This window comes from Pseudopipra pipra, chromosome 6 (assembly GCF_036250125.1).
Source record: "Pseudopipra pipra isolate bDixPip1 chromosome 6, bDixPip1.hap1, whole genome shotgun sequence".
NCBI lineage: Eukaryota > Metazoa > Chordata > Aves > Passeriformes > Pipridae > Pseudopipra > Pseudopipra pipra.
Window position 1 is genome coordinate 3,759,291 of NC_087554.1, and position 24,181 is coordinate 3,783,471.

The window sequence follows — 24,181 nt, forward strand, 5'->3', positions numbered from 1 at the left end:
GTGTTCTAAAACTTCCTGTAGAAAACAGCCTCTTTATGGCAGACAGAGAGCATGTAATTATTTGATTTGGACTGTGAGGACTTGACTTTAACTGCCAGGCTAAGTGGAATGTTATGTAAATAGAGAATATATTCAGACAGCATTTGCATTAAAGAATGCTGCAAAATGATTGCAAAAAAAGTTTAAAATGTTAAAAATGGTATGCAGGCTCTCGACTAACTTCTTACATCTAATTTGCATAAAAGAACAGGAGGGATCTCAGAAACACTAAAATAGCCCTTTTTGTTATATTTTGCTGCTTTAAGCCAAGAGCAGCACTTGATCTGATGTAAAGACACCAAGCACACAATACCAAACTGCTCTGTAAAACTGGCACGTAACTAGCACAGCATCTCAACTGATAATCCCCATCACTGGCAGAAAATATCAAATATAAAACAGAGAACCTCTACCAAAACACAGTGTAAACCACCTAAACTGAGAAAACGCAGCTCACAGCAAGGCTCTCAAGAAAAGGTGTGAACTCCCCCACGTCAGTGCTGGAAGACAACAGTGTTTGGCTTGGTTTTGGTGCATGTTGAGGGGTGACCCAGTTGAAGCATCACTACAAAACCCCTGTGATTGAATCAGCCAGCACTTGAGAACTGATTTCAAATATTGATTGCAGCAGGAAACTCTGCACACGGGTGAAAAACGTCACAGTCCAGATGTTAGTTCTTAGCACCTCTGCCAGCCTGGGAGGAAGGCAAACACAGCCAACACCACTGAGTTCAAGTAGCTGGTGCAACTGAGCAGCTGGGCAACATTTCTTTGCATTAGAGGCACAAAATACACTCCAAGAGCAATGAAAAATGTTTTGACTATGAAGCTTTTGCAGAAATGACAGACTGCTAGAAGTCTGTCATGCAGGCTAATCACACCTCATCAGTACAGAGTCTTCCTTTGATTCAGACCAAAGATCAGCTAGAATTATCAAACCTAATTATTTAGAAACACCCATATTTTTCTGATTAGTAAATTAAAAACCCCATAGATTGACCTTATTCACAACTTTTCTAGGGCTAAACCCAAATTTTAAGAACATTAAAATAACAAACATGTGATATCTAATTTCATGCTTTTTTTTGTTAAGTAGATGAGGTTTCTTATGCAACAGTAATTTTTTAACAGCTAAGACTACTAGCACAAAACTTACCTCCATCTGCTTAGTGCCAGAAAAATATTTCTGCTGAATTCAAGTCTGTCTGCTAATTTTAAAGTTCCACAGTACTTCCCTTTTATACCCATTTTGAACACATACAAAAAAGCATGTGCTATGTAATTTCTGAGTATCAATCAAATTGAATTTAAAAAGTCAAAAACCCCAAAAACCTGAAGCCTGAATTCTATTTAGTCACAGCTTATGTAGGAGAAATTAAAGTTTTATCTTTTAAGGATAAACCAGACCATCTGTTTCCTGCTCAGGGTTACCAGCACTGATAGTTTACCAAGGGCAAATACTGTGGAATATTCTGAGGTATTTGCCCATCCTGCTCAAGTACTCCTGTGCAGAATTTCAGTTGATGTAAGTTTATTGGTAATATTTCCCTGAGGAATTCTAGCTAGTGGGGCAACAACAATGGGCAAGTAATATATACTTACCGGGGCAGCAATTTATTTTTTAGGGAATGGAGCAGGGATGGGGACCCTGCTCTGTATTAAACATGTTAGCTTGCATACACAGCAGTTTTTCAGGTAACTTGGATGAAAAAGCCATGCATTTGGGACTATGTTAAGAGTGCATTTTTAGAAAGGAAAGCTCAGTAGCTCGTATGGTTTTCAGAGGCACCTACGTGTACTTTTTAACATTTATCCCAGTCTATTTACAACCAGTCCACTTGAAACTTCACATTTTTCATTATAGATTAACTATACTTTTTTCTAGTCACCTTTTACATACCATCAGTCATCATCTAGTACAATCTTACAGTTAGGTAGAATTCACAATTCCCAAACCATGGTCAGCCAGGACTAGAATGACAAAACCTCCCTAATGAAATGAAACCTGCTCGACTAAGGCTCTCAGTGTAGGGCCTTCCATTCAAACCTGGTATGAAGGATGTGTTTCTTCATGTATGAACCTGTCAGCACTGTCAGTTTAGGCAGGTAGACTGTAACTAAAACTCTTAGTTACTCCAATGTCATGGAAAATCTGGGGAAAGGGGTCAATTGGCAGAGGTGGTGGAAGGAAAACTGCAAGCTGAGCTTCCACCAGCAAATGTATTACAAAAGCAATTTTTTGCAAACTTATTCACTGTCACTCATCTTCAACTTGCATTAATTGCACATGAGAAGTGCAGAACACCTTTAAGTAGATGCAAGCCTACATATACTAAATTACCACCAATCCAGTGTCTGCAGTATTAACATCAATGACAGGGCTTCTTTTACCTCAAACTCCAGCATGATATAACGTGATCTTCTAAGTACTGTGATACAGTGCAAAGGAGTAAACTATGGAGACTAACCAAACCAAGTTCCAGGGAAAGTTTAAAGGAACCTAATTCAGAACTGCTTCCACAATATCCTGCGTATCACAGGCTGCTAAATGTGTTTGCATGCTTTACAAATGCAACACCATTACAATCTCACCAGCAGCTATTCAGTTGCATAAGCATAATTAAGAGTTGGTTAAGAGCACCAGATTTCTTCTGCAACAATTAGGATGCTAAAAAGTTTGTCACGGGGTTAGTTTTACATTTCTTTTTAAAATAAACTCAGGAAAGTTACAGAAGGGTGACAAAAAGTTAATTATTTCATTACTAGGGAATCTCCCCTCACTCCACTCACTGCCCCATCAAAAATGGTCAGTACAATTCTGACACTTAAAGAAAATATCTGAGCTGTCCCATCACAGCCTCCTGGGACCTCCTCATCATCTGAAAGGGGAACTGCAAGTGCCCATTGATGGCCCAGAGCAATACCTGAGAGCCCACAATCCTCACACCAAATATACTTCTACACCTGCCCACAAAAAACACACAAAAATAGTATTTTGATGGGTAGGGAGGAATGGAGAAAATGCAGGCCAATACTGGGTTCAAGACAACAAAAATAAAAATGAAATCTAGCTCTGTCTTTCCCACTCCTTTACATACAGCATCAAGTCATGTTTTTGCACTCAGGCTGAAGCTGCACATAATAAAATTCTTTTCATTGTTATTCTAAATATATTCTAAACAAATTATTTTTCTAAGTACCTATAAACTTTTAGGTAATCTGAGTAAATTACCTGTAGACAATTCACATTAACAAGCTCATACACCAACATTTCTATTCTGTGATTTAAAAAGAACGTTAATTATGCTGTGTGACCTCATTACATAAACATGTATAGACACAAATGAGTATCTATACATGTACATATGTTGAGAGATTCCTGAGGAATCCACAGGCACAGAACCTAGTATGCCCTCATTTAACCATAAAAATTAATCAAAATCCTAAATTAAGAGAACATTTTAAACATAGTTTGATGTATAACTAGTTCCACTGAGCACAATGAAGTGAGCTCACATTCTAACTTCACCACATCTGTTTTATCTGCAGGATAACACACACATAACCACAAACCTGCCACCCCATTTTTGTCAGTCTAAACAATTTCAATCTGAGGGTTCATTTTTATTTTGTTTCAGCAGTAAGAATAGTGTTTGAACACCTATACTTTCAGGGTGAACAACAGCTGACCGAAGTTGATGACTTTGTTGCAGTCTGGACATAGAAAATCCTACAAATCGAATAACTAGGCATTGTTTTAGTCCAAATGTAAGACTTGAGAAGTATTTTAAATAATGTTTTGATATTTATTCTCACATAAACCAAATACAGCAGTATCAGAATGTTTATAGCAAGAATGGATGGTTATGTCTTGTTCCAGTTTCATGCACTGGTTATTTCTTATTCTCTATTTCATGCACTAATGCAAACCATGGGGAACTAGAGAGAATAAGCTGCCCTCATTAGAAAGTCTAAGTTTTATCTAGATATATTACAGGAATCAAAGGAGGTAAGACAGTTGATCCTCCATCACACTACCAAACTTTTCAAATTAACTAATATGAATTTAGAGGAACAGCTTGAATTAAGAATAAAAACTATATAATTTAGATATATGTACAAGCTGTTCTGCTGAAACACAGAGCCAGCGTGAATGTATGAGTAAAATTCCCATGCAACCTCAGCACACTAACACTTCTCCCTCTCCTCCTTTTGGAGAAGCAAATGATGTTAAAAGTCTGAAAGCCTTTACCCTGGCAGCCTAAAGGATCTTTGGTTAAATAATCTACTAAAAGATCAGCGGCGTGTGCTCACTGGAACTTGTGCAAACTAAGGTTAGTGCAGAGCCTCTGCCACAGGGCTCAGAACAATCTACTCCTAAAGGAACAGGCCCAGAGCCAGATGAACTGGTTACACTTCAGGTTAACAGTGAGTTCTATCAAACAGCCTTGCCTCAAGACGCAATAGGACTCCACTCCAGAAAAGTATTACTGAAAGCCATGCACAAACCAAATTTAAAAAGAACATCTTTCTCCTTATCTGCCTGTCCTTAATGCCAAACATTTACCATGCCGCAGTTCTAATGAACTCTGGACATGCTCTCATGTTTCTACATTATGAATATTTGTCACTACCTATCCAGCTAAACCCCAGTATGGATCACATTCAAATAATTCTAAGATCTCATGTGTAATTAATTGCATGTATATAATGTGCATTAAAAAAGTGAGTGCTTCTTGTGCAATGGTAGAGTTATGAACCAATGCCTGTCACTTCTCACTTTTAAATCGTTTTATGTAAGAAAGCAAAAAAAATGTCATAGGGTATTAAGTACACCACACAGAAATCCAAAATTGCTACTGGATATAGAGCACCTGAAGCCAATGGTGAGAAAAAGCAAACCCTAATGAGGGGAAAACCAATGCACACTCTAAAATGAAGAGCATTTCTTCTACCAGGGCACAGGACTGTCACAGTGAATGGCTTGCCTTCACAGAGCTTCGAGCTAAGAGAAGCCACTGCATTTCATGACAGCCATGACTCAAAGCCTTTTCACAACCTAAAGAGATTCCACAGCAAATAAAGTAACATATTACTGTATGTAGTAGCACTGGTAGGAAAGGTTTAGCAGAGTGTTCTCTCAGCCATCATACTTCTCAAAATCTGAATAAAGAACATCAGGAAACTCAACCAGCTAGAATCTGGAAGAGATGTAGAAACGAATCAGAAATTAGGACTATAGCTCCCTCTCCCATGCAGATGAAGATAATCAATCTGTAGCAAATACAGGGTACACAAGAAACCTCTGTTTTTACTTCTGGTTCTTTCAGGTTCAGACATAAGAAGCTCGAGTTTGTGCCTGACCTAACACACATATTCCCCCCTCAAAATATCAACAGAAGAATCAACGAATGACTTCAACAAAATAAAGCACACGATGAGAAAAGTTTTCACTGTCCTTGTTACATTTGAAAGTGAGACTTCAACAGTGTTGTGAACGAGAGTATACAGCTAACATTTCTAACAGGGATATTTCTGTCACCCCACATGGAAAGAATACAACAGAACAGGAAGCAGTTCGTGTTTATTCATGTGAAAACAGCAACACACGACAGAAGAGGGTTCATAGTCATCTCTTCATTAGGCATCGCTTCCACTTCAAAAAGGTCCTAAAAATTTCCCATGATATTTTCAATGATCAAATACAGAAAACAGAGTCACGAAGAAACCCACCAGTGTTGTACTGTGCATCTCCTGAAACTACAAGTGTCAGTGTGTGGGTAACTTTCTGATATTGTACAACTTGTAGGACCACGGCAACTATGCAAGATGTACAGCCTGTATTTACATATTGAGCAGAAGAGACAGGAAAGAAGTTGCATCCACCTTCTAGTGCAAGTCTACAATAATCACACAGACAGAACAACATTTATTAACAGGAATGGAACAAGTCCACACACGAATAAGAAAAGATCATAAATAATACAGTTGTAAAAAAGATTGAAAATCTCAGACTGAGGCAGTCAAGACTGTGCAATACGGGTATTTGTACAGAGCACCTGTACAGGAGTTTCTCAAAAGCAGAAGTTTACCATGAGAAATGTGGGAGGCTAGAGGGGTGGGCATGGATTATGATGGGAATGCCTTCCAGGCTCTCTTAACAAAGAGCAACTGGTGAGACAGACAATATTTTTGGTTGAAAGCACCACTAAACACAACCTCAGCCAAGGAGTCTATTCTACTTTGACTTCTGATCACTCCAACTTCATCCTGACAGAAGTCAGTTCTCATTTTATCCCAAGCAGAATAATTTTGGTGGTATGTTCAACAGTTTTTTTCCTGAATTCATAACCAGATTAAAGTAAAGCAGGGGAAGAAAATGCTTTGAAGAAACACAAACATTTTAAACAAAAACAGTCATTTTTCTAAACGGTTTTATTTACATTTTTCATATACAAGTATGTTAAATGATACATTCTGACTAGTATCCACACCAGTGTGAATTACATGGATTAAAGATACTGATGTATTGCATATGATGAAATGCAAAAGAATCAACCCTAAGCTTTGGTCCCACCCTCTGAATCCTCATACAGAATCTGGTTTGCTACGAGACATCTAAAATTCAAAGTGTTCATATCAAATAAAACTTATGTAAACAAATGTATCTAGTTTCATTTCTTTGGAATGAGCAACAACACAGGAACCTTACTTGCAAAATTCTTGAGATGAAAAATACATATTAACAGCCCAACGCTTCACACGCACGTTACCAGGTTTGTATTTATTGTTTCTAGACTTGGGGTATTTGTCACAACTGTCTTGTACTTATGAATTTTAAATCTTTAATTATGGCAACCTTTTAACCCCCACTAACACCAGTTTAAGGTGACCACGATATAATGCAATATACTCAACAAAAAAAAAAAAGATAAAAAGGTGTAGTGTGAACTGGCCTGAAGCATTCAGGACAATTACAGATGAAAGTTTCCATTCAGAGTAACTGGAACTAAAAATTCTTTAGCTCATTAAAAAAATGTTGCAAATACATGACCATAGTTTAATAAATGTGCTTAAGAGGATTTTCAACCTGGTGATTTCTCAAAGGAAAACTAGCAGAGAAAAAAAGAGACAACTTCAAATGTTGGCTTCAGAACTACTGAAGTATTTACGACACTGGTAATGTCAATGTTCTTTCATGTGCATGAAAAGCATTATCAAGTCTTTCTGTGTCTAAGAGATGGTTCAAACAGTCAAAGAGACAAAGAAAATAGTAACAGACAGCTGGGCCTATGGGATCATAGGGTATTAAATCAGAATTTATTTTTACATTCCTGTAGCACCTTTTAGCCAGATGCCAAAGCACTTTAATCACTATATCAAGCCTCACAACAACCCTGTGAGGTAGGTTGTTTTAATAATGGCAAAACAGGTTAAATAACTTACCCAAGAAGACACAGCACATCAGCAGAGCAGGCTAGAGTCCAGACTGTGTGATCTATGGATTTTACATTATGGCACATTTGGCACTGAGACTTACATACTTCTTTATAAAAACTGGGAAAGAGGCACTGCCATGTGAATTGATTCAAGTTTTCTGGAAAGAGGTTTTTTACGAGAAAGGTATCAAGAGAAAAACGTCATTTAAGCAACTAGAGAAAACAAGAGCCTGAGAAAAGTGGCATTACTGTTCCACTTCCTAATTTTAAGAGATGTGCAATAGCAAGTTAACTATTTTACTTGCTAAAATACGTATCAAATCCCAAACTCTATTTAAAGTGTTCAAATACTATGACCCCAAAAAGTTGTGAAATCGGAGTTGTTTCATCCAATTCTATTATTTCTACGTCCTGCAATTCTTCTTTGAAGGTCAGAAGAAATAAGAACCAGTGTGAGAATCCAAACTTTTTCACCAATTCAAACTTTAATAGTATAATTCCCATTAAAAAACAGCCAAAGCATGCCCTTCCAAGTTAATTTCCATGTTCTACTGACTACCTAAGAGACCAGAGCATATAAATTGGTGCTTGGCACCCGAAATGCCAACATGAAGTATTTGGTTCCTTCAGCACAGTCTGTGTATCAGCTGCAGTGAACTGGATGATACACCAGGTGCTGAGCACTGCTTTCCACTGTATTCCACTAGGGAACACAGTCATGCACAGAAAGGGAAGCAGTCAGGGAGCTGGAAAGTCATAAACCCAAGAGGGAATCACAGCGGTAAGGCCTGCACTTGGATGTTCTACGTTACAAAATGGACTGGCATATGCAGGGCAACGGTTTTTGTTCATATAAACAATGATTCCTATTGAAGTGACTAAAAAGAACACATTCCTTGTGTTAGGCAAACAGGAATTTGAAGACTTCTAACAACTGTATCAATAGAGTACAACTGTTAAAGGGCTAATTTCATTTTCCTAAGGCCACAATCACAACCCTACTCCTGGCTAATCTTCCAGTAATAGCCCACAACTTGGTAATGTTTGCAGCTCTGACTTACGCCTTCCAGAGGACAAAATTCTCTAGCGAAAGACAACCTGCCAGAAAACAACCCCCACTTTCCTCTCCCTTTCTGTCTTTCTGTGAGGCAAAGAGGAAACATTACCATGTTAAAGAGTAAAATGCTTCTTTGACATCAGGAGAAATGCACTTACAGATGACTAAAGATTCAGCAATTTTCACATTTCAATACTGAGGCAGTGAAAGTAAATCAAAAGCCATGCTGAAGAGCTACCACAGGTTGACTTTCCCAACTCAAGGGTGAAAAGATCTATACTGAACGGTCCAAGAGACATTTTCTAGCAGGAGGAGACTACTAAGATTTCCACGGAAAAGAAGTCCTTGGGAAATACCTTCCCTGTATTCTTTGTACATCTTAAGGTTGCAATCAAAGAAGTCTCAAAACAATTGCTCTACCTCAGGTAGCCTTCAAAAATTAATTGAAGACTTAATTTATTTTCAACCACAGTGTTAAAAGAACGTGTGAGATAACATTTCATTTTAAATTTACTCTCAGATGAGCTGTTCATATGATATGCAACTTAAAACAACATTGACAAGAGCATCCAATTGTGTGAGTGTGTATATTTTTAGGGAGGAATTTGGAAATTAGAAGCTATTTCAACTTACAGCTACAAATGCTTACATATACTAAGAAGAGGCAGAGAAAATCATATTGTAGATAAATCAGTCACTATATGAGTTCTGTGATATGCTACTGGAACCAGGAAAAAAAAGGTTGAAAATTAAGTCATAACTGGGATTTTTAAAATTTGGCTGTTAAGATGGAAGATAAATTTCTAAAAAGTGCCCTCTTCCATTTCTTTCAAATATAATCCTCTTCAGTTGTAACCTCTAGCACAAATCTACAGCTCATATTTTTCCACTCTTTTGAATACCAGAATCATATTCCATATCTCTAATATCTGAAGTGTATTAATTAGGCAGACACAAAAGAACTTGTGATCGTTAGGCCAATTCTCTCCTTCTCAAATGTACCTCACGTTACCTAGTTACCAAACCTGCTGAGAAGCAGCTGATCTTCCTTCCTTGAAGGAGCACATAAAAAAATGATACCCTAGACTGTTACAAGCTTTGCCACTGTTAATGTTTCTAAATACTCTTAGATTATAGATCAGTTAAAAGGTATGGATTAAGGGAAGTAACACCTGTCAGTTCATCTCTGAATGTGGCTCAAGACAAGAAGGTTCACACTGGTAACAAGACTTTCTGCTGAAAGATCTACAATGTAGTACCAGCTTTCTGAGGTGTTCTTACTCTTAAACTTGAGGCATGGGCAAGGTAAAGGTTTTAAATAAGCACAGAAATCAGGTAACTTAATGTAAAAATGAAATTAGATGACATTCTAAAGACTGAAACCTGTAGGAAACGTTACAGGATACAAAAGGCTTAAGGATTTGGCTGCAGGGTCCCAATGGCAAAAATATGTATCTGCATGTTAGTCCATTCACAATCTCCCAAATATGTATAACCACCAACATTCTAACTCCCACTACAAACTGCTGGAAAAAAAAAATAGTGAAAACTCTATTTAATTTGGTAACATCAATTCAGATTGCACTGTAACATCTTACTTCAAACTGCAATATAAAAATTTTTGTTAAGTTTCCCATCATCCCAATTTTATTTGTCTTCGAAATTTACTGCCAGGCATGTCTGGATATGTAAACTTAATGTAAAATAAGCTATGATAACTATACAATGAAGTTTTGCCACTCAGATTGCTGCACAGCAAGTGTCACATGAAATGGAAAAATATTGAGGTCATTTCTCATCTACAGAACACAAGTCCCCACCCCTGTAGTTTAACACATAGAAAATCTGTCCCAAGAAAAATGGGCAGCTGGAAGCTGCATTAGGATTAAATAACAACTACAGAAATGAATAAAACCAGAACCAACACTCCTCCCACCCCCCAGTTCTGCAGGGCATTCCATGGCATGTCATTAAACGTGGTCTAAATGACCAATGCACTTAGGGGTAACTCTTACACAGTTATGTAAACAAACACAATTTTTGTTGTGATTTTTAAAAGCTATTGAGTTGTGCTAATGCATATTCCCAGCATTTTCATTCCAGAAATTAGCTTCCACCCCACACCCTCCCTGCAAACACTGTTCACAGAAACACTCAATTCCCTAAGAAAGCAAAATAAAAGAAAAATAAAATCCAAATATTCAGAGAAAGTCATTCAAATAAGTTTGTATGTGTAAATAAAAAAAATAAGTCCTCTAAGTAAATGACACGGGAGGCAATAAATTGACACGACAAGCAAATAAAAGGCTAAAGCACTCCAATACCATTGAAACAGTTTTAATGTTGTTGCAATTCCATAATGCAACAATCATCAACTCATAAAAGACCCAATACTTTAGAATTCATTTTAATCATTCCTTTGTACCTATTTTACAAAATAAAGGCAAGGCATATTTAAAATCCCCTTTCCCCTAGATATTATGTGCCTGTCTTAATCATGCTTATAAAAGTAGAAACTTAAAAACTCCTATTAAATGTCATATAAGAAAAAAAACAAAAAAAAAAAAGTAAAAATATTAACCTCTGCTTCAATGTACAGTTTCCAGAATCTGCCAGAACTGGGGAACTGGGCAACAAGGCGTTCATAGGTCTTCCGTGCTTTGTCTATAGGCTGATTCTAAAAATTAAAAATCAAAACAGCATTTACAATATTATGACTTCTGTAAATGAATATGCTGATTTTTACTCCAGAACCAAATAGTGTGAGTGGACCATAGATAAGGAAATGTAATCCTATATCACTAAACCTGTGCCTCTCGAATGAGAATGCTCCAAGCGTCAAGGTCATATGGATTTTCTTCTAGTTTCTTTTCAGCTTTCTTCACTTTTTCTGGGACATATTCAGCAGTCTAGAAAAATCAAAAAGAAGACATAAGAGATCACAAGCAGTGTTTGAAAAGTTCTGCCCCAGCCACGAAGTCAAGCCGACAATAACATTCTGACAACGTAACATTTCCCGAGCTCGGTTTTCAAGCTGCATTTCCTAAACTGTAATTTATGGGGCAAACAAGCTGGCCTGGTAAGATAATGCACTCTTAGCACAAGTTCTACCTTTGGGGAGATCCAGCAAAGAGTTAGACTAAACACACTACATGTTTCTAAAACACAAGAACAAATTTGAGTTTGCTGGAAAATTTACTTCACTATGAATTTTAAACATTTTTACCACCCTTGAACTTTTAAGATGCAATAAGTAAATTCAGACCAATATTTCTATTACAGACCCCAGAAAAACAAATCCCAGTTACTGCACAAGTCCATCTGTGTATGGAGAACAGTATTTTGTATCAGAAATTTAAGATATAAACTAGGAGATGACAGTTTAAGCAGGAACATATACATGCTATCCAAGCACAATTTCTTTGTTAACTTTCTGATCTCTCATCTTACAGTTGCCTTCCTGTAGTTTTGACACTAAACTATCCTTAAATTGCCCTTTTTCTAAAAAAGAAAAACCACTTTACCAAATTGAATGTGTACTTGTTGACACAGTTACCATTACAGGTTTAAGTCTTCTTTCAAAGACCTCTGAAAACAGATGCTTTATGATTTCCAGATATTTTTTCTAGATTTAACACTGTTAACACGAAGTAGATTAAAAACAAATTACAATCTGAAGATCACATACAGATACCCCTTAAACTACATGCTTCTTACAACCCTAAAGGATATGAAGTTTATTATTAAGCATAATCTAACCTGTATTCCAAATAGCTTATTTACAAGCTTTCCAAATCTGACTCATTTTCAGGCAGTTGTTAGCAATCCAAAAATCACACCACCAACCAAATTCTTGCCTTTGTGAAATGCAATGGTAATAACCTGTAAGTCATTACTACAAGAGCTTGCTGGTGAAATTTTATTTACAAGTTAGCTACATAATTACTGTTAGAATATATAATTTTGTATTATATATTGTATATATATATATATATATAGTATATATATATATATATATATATATATATATATATATATAGTATATATATATTCTGCACTGATTTACCATGCAGAAAAATTTCTAAAAGCCCCTGCCAATTGCTAAATGATTATTTCAAGGAAATAATTTTCATTGTTAACATTGGGTCTAGGTCACAGAATCACAGGATGGGGCAGCTTGGGAGGAACCACAGTGGATTGTCTGGTCCAAGCTCGCTGGCCAAGCAGGGTTATCCCAGAGCACATGGCACAGGTCAGTGCATCCTTCTGAATTTAAAAAAATTTTATTTTTTTAAATAAAATTACTTATAAAATGGACAAATGATCAAAAATGTTGCAGAACTCTGAAATGGACATGTAATGGAAAATATGCATTAAAGGGAAAAGAAAAAAAATCAAGTGGAAGGGCTTTATAGGAGTTTAAAGATCATTATTCTTTTTAAATTACTTTTCAAGTAATTCTTAACATTAATTGCTCAGTGCAAAGCAGTGTAGCTTGAAGGGAAGTATCAAGTCCCACATTAAACTATTACCAAATTAATTTGATTTAAAAAATCAAATTAAAAAGCAGTAACTCAAAATTGTGAGCTCAAAAGTAGTAAATTTATAGATTTACAGTTCAACTAATACAGGTTTGAGATGCAAAACGGTATAAAATGAACCAGTGTTTTTATTTCTTCCTTATGACATGCATAAACTTATTTCAGCTTACAGAACATAGCACTGGAGCTGAAATTTCCAAGGTTTAAGCACTGTCTCTACAGATGACCCAAAGTAGCAGCGTGTCAGTACTATTAATGTCCCCTACAATAAAAAGGACCCCACCCTACAAAAACACAGGGTCCTGCACTGTAAAATACTGGATTTCAACAAGAAAAAGTAGAATGGGCCACTGAAGCACATTTCAACTGTCTTAGTAGTAGTTTAGTTGTCTTATCTCAAACCTTCCAGTGTGACAAAAAAAATAATTGTTTCACTGCAGTGTCAGCTGAGTGAAGACTTCCAGGAATTTGATTTCACCTGTGCGGATATAGAGTCATAAACTCAGGCTGAAATAGCTCATGAAAAAGGAGAAGTGGGTAAGATGCATAACTATAGCAATCCCAAGTTAATTTTGTACATTTGATACAGGACTCAGTGTGTGTAAGAAGCACAATAAGTCCATTCTTTTGATGGAAAATAAAAAAGACTATAATTTCCTAAATTGGCAAATATTCCCTTAGCAGCAGCAAAGAGTTCTCCACGCTCTACATAGGTGCTCTACAGAATTGAAAATAACTATATGATCAGAGTTTTAAACTAGACTGCCTGAACTTGTAAGAAAACACTTAATTTTCTACAGCCAGTGTGAACTCCCTCTCCTGTCCCTATCCACCTCCAGGATGTGTAGAAGCCATCCACATTTCATGGACACACTGCACTACAAGCAAATCAGTGTCCTGGTTCTACCTGAGGGAAAATAAGACCTCTTTACTTTCCATCTTCACAAATTATCACTCCTGACAGACTGGAGGAATCAACCCTTAGGATTTCCAGGATTGCCAGAACTGGGTGTGCGAGCAAACACACATTGAGCCACACACCAAATCTGTGAGGATGAACACCCACTGCACACAGACAGCAAAAGGGAAGCAGGAGCCTGACTTCCAACCTAACTCAGCTAGAGGCAGAGAGACATGTGACCCCACTTTTGAAAGCTGCACTCTGGGCTCACACCTGCTGTTAGCAGTTCAAGGCTACATAGCTTTTATTTTTTTTCATTGTACAGCCTGCACAACCACCAATATCCCAAACTGTGAACATTTAATTCTTGGGTGTTCACTGCCATGATCCTGCCCCTAGATAAGCATTTTCACCTAATCTCATCCTGGAACAAGCCAGTTCCTCGAGTTAAATCAGCAGAAAAATAATCTCTCAGAAAAGGGATTAACTTTCTAACAGTTCAATCCCTTGATTTCAGGACCAGATTGATGCAGAATAAAGGATGCAAAACATTCAAGACCTCAGCAGTCCCAACTCAGATCAGCTTAAACTACTGTAAAACTGAACCTAATCACAGATAGATACTGGCTTTTAACTTTTCTTTACTGCCTTAAAAAAAAGTGTCACAATGAATTATTGTAATTACTGTAAAAACACTTTTCCCCTCTGTTTTTGATAGCTGTTTTCAGTATACATCCACATAATCACGCTCCTGTCCCACAGACAACCCTCTGAAGGTCATGGAATTATTTTAGCACTTAGGGTTCTGTGTCTTCTTACCACCTAGTCCAGTTCACAGCTTCCCTTTTATTATTTATACACTGACAAATACAAACAGATTTTGGGTTTCACAGATACTAAAAGTGCAAAATGATCTTTCAAAAATCTGAAAAGATCTAAAACCAAATTATCTAGCAAAAAGTCTAGGAACTCCTTCCTGCAAAATACATCAACTGCACAAAATCCAAATCTAAATTCATAAAGAATGTCAGAGGGAAAAAAAAATCAGAAGAATCAAAGTTGACTTCTAACATTTACTTAAAGTTATTTATCAATCACCTTCAAGGAAAAATTGTTTTATATCATCCAGGTAAAAGCAACAGTTTCCTCAGGTCTCTTGAATGAACCTCGATTCCAAAGAGTGTAAGAAAATACTTAGCTAAACACCTTTCAATTATTTGCACCACTTAATGCATCGAATTTCTTAAGGCATCCTCCTGTTTCCACAGAAGGATCTTCTGCAGGGAAAAGGAGATGTATTTAAACCAGCTGTTCCACCTGTGAAGTGGCCAGTTTAAGATGATTTAAAAACCAGCGCTAATTAGGAAATAAGAACTCCTACAAACAAGACACACAGGCTGTTGTACACGAAAAGGCAGGATTTTAATGGCTAGTTTAGTCAAACTGGTTCAATCTTCAAAAGGAAGTCTATGTCCATTCCACAGAAGCTACTGCCTGGTTTTGGCTGGCTATTGCCCAGTTTATCACAACCTGGACTGTAACAGACCCAATGCATACAACTTCAAACATATTAACACTCAACAAGCATTGTTACTTTCCCAGTTTGGTAAATTTACAGGTTTGCCAAGCCTAAAGGTTTTCTTTCCTGAAAGTTTATTTATAGCTGTATGTGCATAGAAGAAGTTTTAAAATCCTTTCCTCAGTAACACATCCCTTCACTACAGTTACAGCTTATCAATCCTTGCACTTTCTTAAATGCTTTTAATGCCTTGGCTTCTGTTCTGCTATTAAATAAATTTAACTGTGAGCAAAAAATGTTGTTCTTTAAAGATTGGATCACTATGAGCAGATATAGCCCAGCACATTCATCTCAAATAACTAAAAAAGGATACTTTTGTAAGTACTGCCCCAGCCCAACACATTCTGGGCTGTTTCAGAACTCTAGATAAACCAAGAGCTTTAGATTAGTAATGATTACTCTTCTTTCCTCACGAGACTGTTTCCCAAACTTTAGACTGACACATTTTCCACTTCAAGTTCTTGTTGCCATACCTGGAACTTACTGACTCTGGAAATGCACCTAAATCATAGTTTATTTACAGCTGCATAAACACTGGCATAAAACCAACACATTGCCAAGACAAAAGTCTTCATCAATACTTGTGTTCATTCTGTTTACAATCTGTTCCTACAGTAAACATTAACAGTGACAATAAACCCAGTTTTACAGGTATCATATAAAATATGCTCTTAGAGAAGTTTCCTTCAAATGGCTCCTCCTGAGACGTTAAACTCACACAGTCCTGCAAGAATAACCTTCTGCTTTCAGCCTTGCACTCAATGACATCTATTTTTAAAATGTTAAACTAAAGTTAATTACAACATTCAGTATTGTAGAATTGTATTTAGAATGCAAAAACTTTCATGACGTACCACCTCAAACAGACACAAGACATGAAATTGAGAAAGGAGTAAAAAAAAAGGAGAAAGGAGTAAAAAAAAAGGAGAAAGGAGTAAAAAAAAAAGGAGAAAGGAGTAAAAAAAAAAGGAGAAAGGAGTAAAAAAAAAAGGAGAAAGGAGTAAAAAAAAAGGAGAAAGGAGTAAAAAAAAAAGGAGAAAGGAGTAAAAAAAAAAGGAGAAAGGAGTAAAAAAAAAGGAGAAAGGAGTAAAAAAAAGGAGAAAGGAGTAAAAAAAAGGAGAAAGGAGTAAAAAAAAAGGAGAAAGGAGTAAAAAAGGGAGAAAAGTACCAGCAAGAAATGAGAGTAGACTGTTCTAGAGATATCTTCTATAGTCACAGAGACAATACAAACATCTTTTTCCCCCAAGCTCAGTCTCCATATTCATATAACACATATACATCACACACACTGGGGGATGTGTCTTGGAAACAATCAGCAAGTTTGAAATGTGTGTTCCAGCCTTAAAAGATTAGAAGGCAACTAGTGCAGAGGTAAAGCAAACGTTGCATCGTCTTCAGATAAAACTGATGCCTGGCAAATATATATTAAGTGGGGAAAAAAAGTGTTTGTGCCATGGTAAAAAGAGGAAGAAAGCACAATGACTTTAGGTCTTGTCAGAAAGTACATGAAACAGCCACGATTGAAATGTAACTAGATTTGTACATAAAGGTCCAAAAAATGTAAAGACAGACAGAGGTGCAAGCATGTGCTCTTTGTAGGCTTGACACAAGACTGGGAACAGCTTGTCAGGGAACTTGCTGGCCAACAGAGGCAGATGCAGCCTTCCAGTCTACAAACGTGCATGTCTATGATATAGAGAGGGCTGAGTGTTTGCTATTCCAAAAACTAACCCTGGAAAGTCTGGTTTGTTAAACATCATGTCTGGCAGGGGCCTAACAGATTTTAAGTCCTGACACCATTCAACTGGTTCTGCAGAATTAAGTTGGATCCAGCACAGTTAACACAGTGCAAGAATTTAAAATCTACTAGAATAGTGATGGCTGCAGCTCCATCTTGTTCTACAATAACAATGTAAGGAGGAGACAACCTACGTAAAACAGCTCAGGCTCCTGATCCACCCAGGAAAGCAGCCCAACAATTCCTGGACCTAAGCTTGGCCTAAACGCAGTAAGGCCACATTTCAGCTGCGCTGCCCCCAGTACAATAAAGCCTCCTAAAGCCCACCTAGTTCTTAAACCCTGTAATACCTTTACTCTCCTGCCCTCCCCACATCCAACATTCACCTCTGTCCTTCCTTTCTACACTGCCAGAGCCCTGTACTTGCTGGAGACAGCAGGACAATCTGTTATTCCCCTGGCTGCCTTTGGAAGTCCCCTCCAAAAGCTGAGCTTTGGGAAGCAAGACACAGACTCCCCTGCAGGTCAGTGAGTCAAACACTGACTTGTTAAAGAGCTTTAAACCTGCATCATGAACTACCACATTTCCATCTTATGCACAAGACAGATGCAAATGAACTTCATAGTGCCCCCTTCACACTGATCCGTGTGACTGCCAATGAAAATGGCACCCAAAACCTCAGGAGCTGCTCGGGGAAGCAGAAAATGAAACCTGAAACAGGAAAGCCAGGTGCAACCCAACCTCTGCCTGGCTTCAGCCTCCCACAGAAGGGCACATTTACAGCCCTAAGAACACTGTGTTTGCTAAGTCAGAGTGCCCCACAGCAGCTGCTGGGTGGGGCAGGGCCAAGGCACAACTGCCCCACTTGCAGGGCTCTGCTGTTCCTTTTCCCACAGACAGGTGGATTTGGGTCTCCCATGCCCTGCACACCCACAGCCAGGTTGGCACCCTGCTCACTGAAGGGACCTCTCTCCTACACCACGGGATGAGTGGGAGCTTCTGGTGCTGGAAACTCCATGGCAGTGTTGCTAAAGGCACAGAGATCAAGTTGTGGCTTGTTGTAACATTCAGAGTCAGAGACAGAAGTCTGTCAGGTAAGAAAAAAAGGCTGTGGAGGACAAGCTATTAAAGCTGAAGAAACCTGATGGAAGGGAGAAAAGTGACTATAACAAAATAAGAGACTTGCAGGAAATCAAATCCATCATAAAGAGGATGAAGCAGCAAAAAAACGACAACAAAAGTTAACCCAGTCTACAAAAGCTTTATATTTTATTTTTATTTAAAGTGCACCCAACGTGAACACAGTAATCACAGTGGGCAAAAAAGATGAACCTTAACATGGACCAACCCCTAAGTCATGTTAAACCAGGTGCTCTTGTGGGCTGCAAATAAACATTTACAGTTTTTTGAATGCTAGGCCCATCTGTGACGTGGCACAGCAATGCTGCAGCTGTTACTTCACAGAATAACTTTTACTTCACTCTACAGACAGTAATTCAGCCTTTTCTTGCATATCAAACACTCCCTTGCAAAACAAAATAAAACCTTAAGCCAGCATTGTTTAAGTTAAATAGTAAGGCGTTACAAGCTACAGAAACACACACACACTGCTTTGACCAACAGCTCAACTGTGCAATAAAACATCCATTATTTTATATATATATATATATATGAATGTGAAGATTAAATGTGAAACATTAACACACCAGGATTAACAGAACTTTGCTGTAGCATATTCTTATTTCTTTGCAGCCATGAAATGAACCATCCTGAAGAATCTCCTACTCAAAAACATACTCTGAAGTACACTTACTAACCTGATCAGCTTGGAGCACAAAGGCTGGCAATTTTGGGGATATTCTCCCAATGAGGCCAAACCCGCATATTTTACACTGTGTGCGTTTGTCTTTCCTACACCCACCCACCCCCTCCACTGGATTGGTGATTTCGTAAAATTTACACCTCCAGCCTTTCGGGGTAAAGGCCCAAAACCAGAAAAATTAACCTGTTTTTGTAAAGAAAATTACGTTCTACAAAAAAAAAAAAAAAAAAGCTTCCTAAAGAAGCACTGAGTCATCAGCTTTAACTTGAAGTGTTTTTCAAGGCTACCGTGGCCACTAAGGCACGTGACTGTGTTATCAATCACTCCTCCCTCCGCCAGGAACTTCCATCCCCACCTCTCCAACTGACATCGATTTTAAACCTAATCCCAACTACAAAAAAAAAAAAAAAAAAAAAAAAAAAAAAAAAAAAGTGAGTTTGGAGAAATTCTGCCAGCAAGCAGGAGACAGTACACAGTAACATAAGATTAAAACAGATTATGTACAACACCCTGACTGCACCTCCCTATAAAAATAACAAATCATGGTAAATACGTATTTTAGTCTATTAAAAAAAACAAAAACAGGCCAAATTCCACAGAAACTGCAGCTATTTTCACGCTAGAGGAAATCTGTGTCGTACAATAAAGAAGTCTCGTAATCAAATAAGTGTATTTTAATTATTTTTTTTCTAATTTAAACGCGTTTTAATAACGCTTTTTCCCGGAAGAAGAAGGTGTCGTTAAAGAGGCCTCGTTCATTAAACGGCAAGCGCTCGCTTCACCAAACACAGCAAATTATCAGCCTAAAAAGCTTATCCGGGTTGGAATTTTCCTCTCGAGCGAGGTGCGCTCAAGGACTAGAAATAAGCGAGGCTCCCTCGCTCCCCTGGGCCCCGCGCCGCCCCGCTTCCCTCGTCGGCTGAGCTCACCCAGCTCCCCGCTCACCTGGTCGCCGGCGCTCCCCTCTCCGGACATGTCGCACTATAGGCCGGTCTTGGGGCGCGGGGGGCCCCGAGCGAGGTCAAACAAACCTCCTTTCAGGAGCAGCTCCCGCCGCTACCGCCGCGCCCGGACCCAGCAGGGACTGAGCAGCAAAATGGCGGCGGCGCCTGCGGGCCGGGGGCGGGGGGCGGAAGTGCGTCATCGCCGCGCGCGGGGGCGGGCGGAAGAGGCCGCAGAGGGGGCGGCCATGAGGGAAGCGCTGCCCGGACTTCCGTATTCGCTCCCTCCCAGCCCTGTTTTGCTCCCGCTCTCCCTCACCGGCGGCAGGGGCAGGATGAAGCCTCGGTGCCCGCCCCGGGCCCGTACCTGAGGGGGTTCCCCGTTCCCTGGGAGGGCCTCGGAAACCGGGAGGCTTTGGTGTAGCCATTGCTCAGTGAATTTTCCACCGGCCTTCACAGTGTAAAAAATTAACAGCAGTAATGCTCCAATGTTCAGCAGTTTTCTATCGGTCTCTACAATGTAAAAATAAGAGCAATAATTCTCCGTTGTTCAGTAAATTTTTGTCGGCCTTTACAATATAAGTTTCTGTTAAGGTAGTAACAGAATAAGCCAAGTTTCTGAATGCTTTAGGTAAAGCAAGGGTAACAGAGGTATCCAGTTTTTGGCTAAGAAATGCTGAACAAAGACACTTTCCAATCAGCTGTAAATAGGCTGCTCAGCGGGCAAGTTCTAGTAAAGTTCAAGCTCCAAACAACCACTAAGAGACCACCAGAACACCCTCTAGTGACCAAATTAGGACTTCTGAAGAAAGCTTCTTAGAGCTAATATGTATGAACTTTATGTGAGAAGGCGTGAATATGTAAGACCTTTGTTGAATATGTAATTTTGTAAGTAAACACACGCGATTAGAGGAGTGAGCCTCCTGTGTGGTCAGCGCTGATAATAAAAGAATGTCTGGCCACTAATGCTCTCAGATCGAGCCTTGGGGGCTTCTTGTTGCCAATTTACGGGAACAATTCCACCTCCCCCGAGCCTCCTGCTCATCGAGGAGGCAACTTCAAAACACACGCTAAGAGGTCGCTGTCTCAACAGACCTCGAGAGCACAGGAGGCAGCTCCCCCTAAAGCTGCTTAATTTTATTTACAAAATATTCACCCACCCTGACCGTGAGAGAAAGTCTTTGAATCAGCCGGTGCAGAAAAACTGTGCTGTGTGATTAAAAAAAAAAAAAAAATCACCGGAGGAGGTTTGGCAGGTACCAGGGTGAAAGCTGACTTAGCTGCCTCCACAGCAACAGTGTGATTTTAAAATTGTACAATAGTCACGCAGAAAGACGTGAAATATCTCAGTGCTGGTTCTGTGGGTTCCTTTCTGCTTCATCTTCCAACAGCCACTTTCTTAAGCCACAGAAATGTGTGGAAAAAGGACACAAGGAAAACATCACATGCAACCTGAAGCTTCACTTGAGAAAAGAAAAAGATAATAAACACTTACTTATCGGTGCAGTAACATTTTTCTTCTCAGAATTTTGATTCTTCAGAACTGAAATACAAACATGCCTGTTAATCTGTGGTGATAAATAAGCTGTCCTGTTCTTGGAGAACGGTGATTTTGTGACATGGGCCTAATTTGTTGTTTCTTAGGGGCTATTAACTTCCATGTCACAACAGACTCAGTTTTGAAAATATTTGATAAATAAATACAATTTCTTTCCCCAAAAACCTGCATTTCCAATTCATCAGTGTGTTGTTTTTCCATTTCCCACCTAGGAACCAGTTCCTTCAAAGTAATTGCTTAAAGCAGTGCTGGTGACACCCCTAATTAGACAATAGGTATGTTATTCTAGGACTGCAGAGTGTCAGCTGTCTCACTGGCCTGGTTGAATTTTTTTCGAGTTCTATGGGTTGTTCTAATTTTAGCTGCTTCTGCTTTTGGGATTGACTCCTTCAGCTTCATAGAACAATAAAGGCGTTTTTGGAAGGTGACAGCACCAAGAGCATCTTGTCTAATGGAACAAGTTAGTGGATGAGCAAAATAAGTGATGCCTGATGTCATTAAGACTTTTGCTCCCTCATCCCACATAATAATAAAACAATGTGTCCTCTCTCAAACTGATGCTGTTCTTGAATTCTGTGATTCCATCCATGGGACAGACCTGGGGCAAACCCCTGCTGCTGTAAATACAACTGGTACTGTTCCCTTCATGCTGTGACAGCTTCAATGAGCTGCAGCTCTAAGACATGGTCTTAACCCTCAGCTGTTGGTTGCAGAGAATTAAGAGGAGCACTCATGTTCAGAAAGAAAACAAAATTTTAAATTCTTACTGGTGCATTGTACCACTTTCGGCCCCAATAACTTGCATTGTTTTGCAATTAAATGTGAACCTCTTCACAGCTGTGTGATAATGCAGGTGTTTATGCTTTGGTGTGAATCTCACAAGGGGCAGTATAACTTTAAAAAACTGTGTAAATGATAGGTTGTGCCTCAAAGTAAGTTTGAAAAGGTTTCCTTGTCTTTAAAATTTAGAGTTTAGAACACAGCAGGGTTAGGTTAACTCAGGTTTTGCCTCTCTGTTACTTAAATTTGGGCCTAACACAGAAGTCCCCTGGCTTGTAACTTCGTGTCACTTGGCCCATTTGACAGAGCTGATCTGGAGCTTCCTCCCTTGTTGCAGCTAAGCTTGCAACAATGCCTTAGTCGCCAATTCTTTCTGCACAGTCCAGAAGTTCTTTTGGAATGGGGCTGTTCCTTCCCTTCCTTCTGAAGCCATGTCATCTCCTGTGGAGCAGCTCGAGGCCTCACACCCAGGGTAAGAGAAGCAGTGAGGACCACCTGGGCTCACCTGGGCTCACCTGGGCTCAGCTGGGCTGAGTGGAGAGGAGCTTCTCCATGCAGTATGAATCTCCCACCAACAAGCTCGGCTCTATCCCTGGTCGTCTCATTCGGTCTTCCAGGAGAGCTGGGCTGAGCTGGTCTGCTCAGATGCTGGGACAGAAAGTTCTTGCTGCCCAAGGAGTGCCCAGGCTGCCCCACCAACAGCAGGGGAACCATGAAGGTAAGGGCTTTCTTTCCAGGGGAAACGGGCTGTTGTTCGCTTGCAGGAATCCTAGAGCCGAAATAGGCAGTCCAGCTCTAAAAAAATAAATATGGATGAGGATTCCTCCCAGACAAATGGTGCAACCAGAGAAAGCTCTTGCTGCCCATGGAGTGCCCAGGCTGCCCCACCAACTACACAAAAACCCACTACGGTAAGTGCTTTCTTACCTGTGGAAAAAGGGTGTTGTTCATTTTCAGGAATCCTGTGCTGAAGTCAGCACTCAAACTCCCAAAATTGAACATGGACGAAGATTCCTCCCATACAAAAGGTGCCACCACAGAAAGCTTTTGCTGTTCACAGAGTGCCAAGGCTGGCAAAACAACTGCACCTGAAACCCAGAGGTTACAGGCTTTCTTTGGGGGTGGGGGGTGGGGAAAGAGCTGTTGTTCTCTTTTTTCAGCTCTGTGCTGAAAGTACCAGTCTGACTCCCAAATTTGAATTCTAATGAAGTTTCGTCTGAGACAAAAGGTGCCAGAACAGAAAGCTCTTGCTGCCCATGGAGTGCCCAGCCTTACCCATCAACTGCACCTAAAACCCAAAGGTTAGCGGCTTCTTTCCTGCGGAAAATGGCTCTTGTCCTGTTTTTTCAGCCCTGTGATGACATTACCACTCTGAATCCCAAAATTGAACACGGACGAAGATTACTACCAGACAAAAGGTGCCAGGAGAGAAAGTTCTTGATACCTATGGAATACCCAGGCTGGCCCAACGACTGCCCAAGGAACCATAAAGATAAGGGCTTTGTTTCCAGGAGAAAAGAGCTGTTGTTTGCTTGAAGGAATCCAAGAGACGAAATAGGCAGTGCATCTCCCAAAATTGACTATGGAAAAAGATTGCTCCCAGACCAAAAGTACCACAACAAAAAGCTCATGCTGGCCATGGAGTGCCCAAGCTGGCCCACCAACAGCACCTGAAACCATGAGGTAAGGGCTTTCTTTCCAGGGGAAAAGGACTGTTGTTCACTTGCAGGAATCCTAGAGCAGACATAGGCAGTCCAGCTCCAGAAATTGAATATGGATGAAGATT

General features: G+C 39.4%; 1 protein-coding gene across 1 annotated transcript in view; it reads right to left on the reverse strand.

Moving 5' to 3' along the window:
* The window catches only part of CSTF3 (cleavage stimulation factor subunit 3), a 51,410-nt gene extending 31,164 nt beyond the window's left edge, over positions 1-20,246 (reverse strand). The window contains exons 1-3 of the mRNA XM_064657071.1: positions 20,062-20,246; positions 11,343-11,444; positions 11,117-11,212 (exon numbers count right to left, since the gene is read on the reverse strand). Of these exons, the coding sequence (XP_064513141.1) occupies positions 11,117-11,212; positions 11,343-11,444; positions 20,062-20,091 (228 nt within the window). The 5' untranslated portion in view covers positions 20,092-20,246. The remainder of the gene's footprint in view (positions 1-11,116; positions 11,213-11,342; positions 11,445-20,061) is intronic.
* Positions 20,247-24,181: the final 3,935 nt, after the last annotated feature.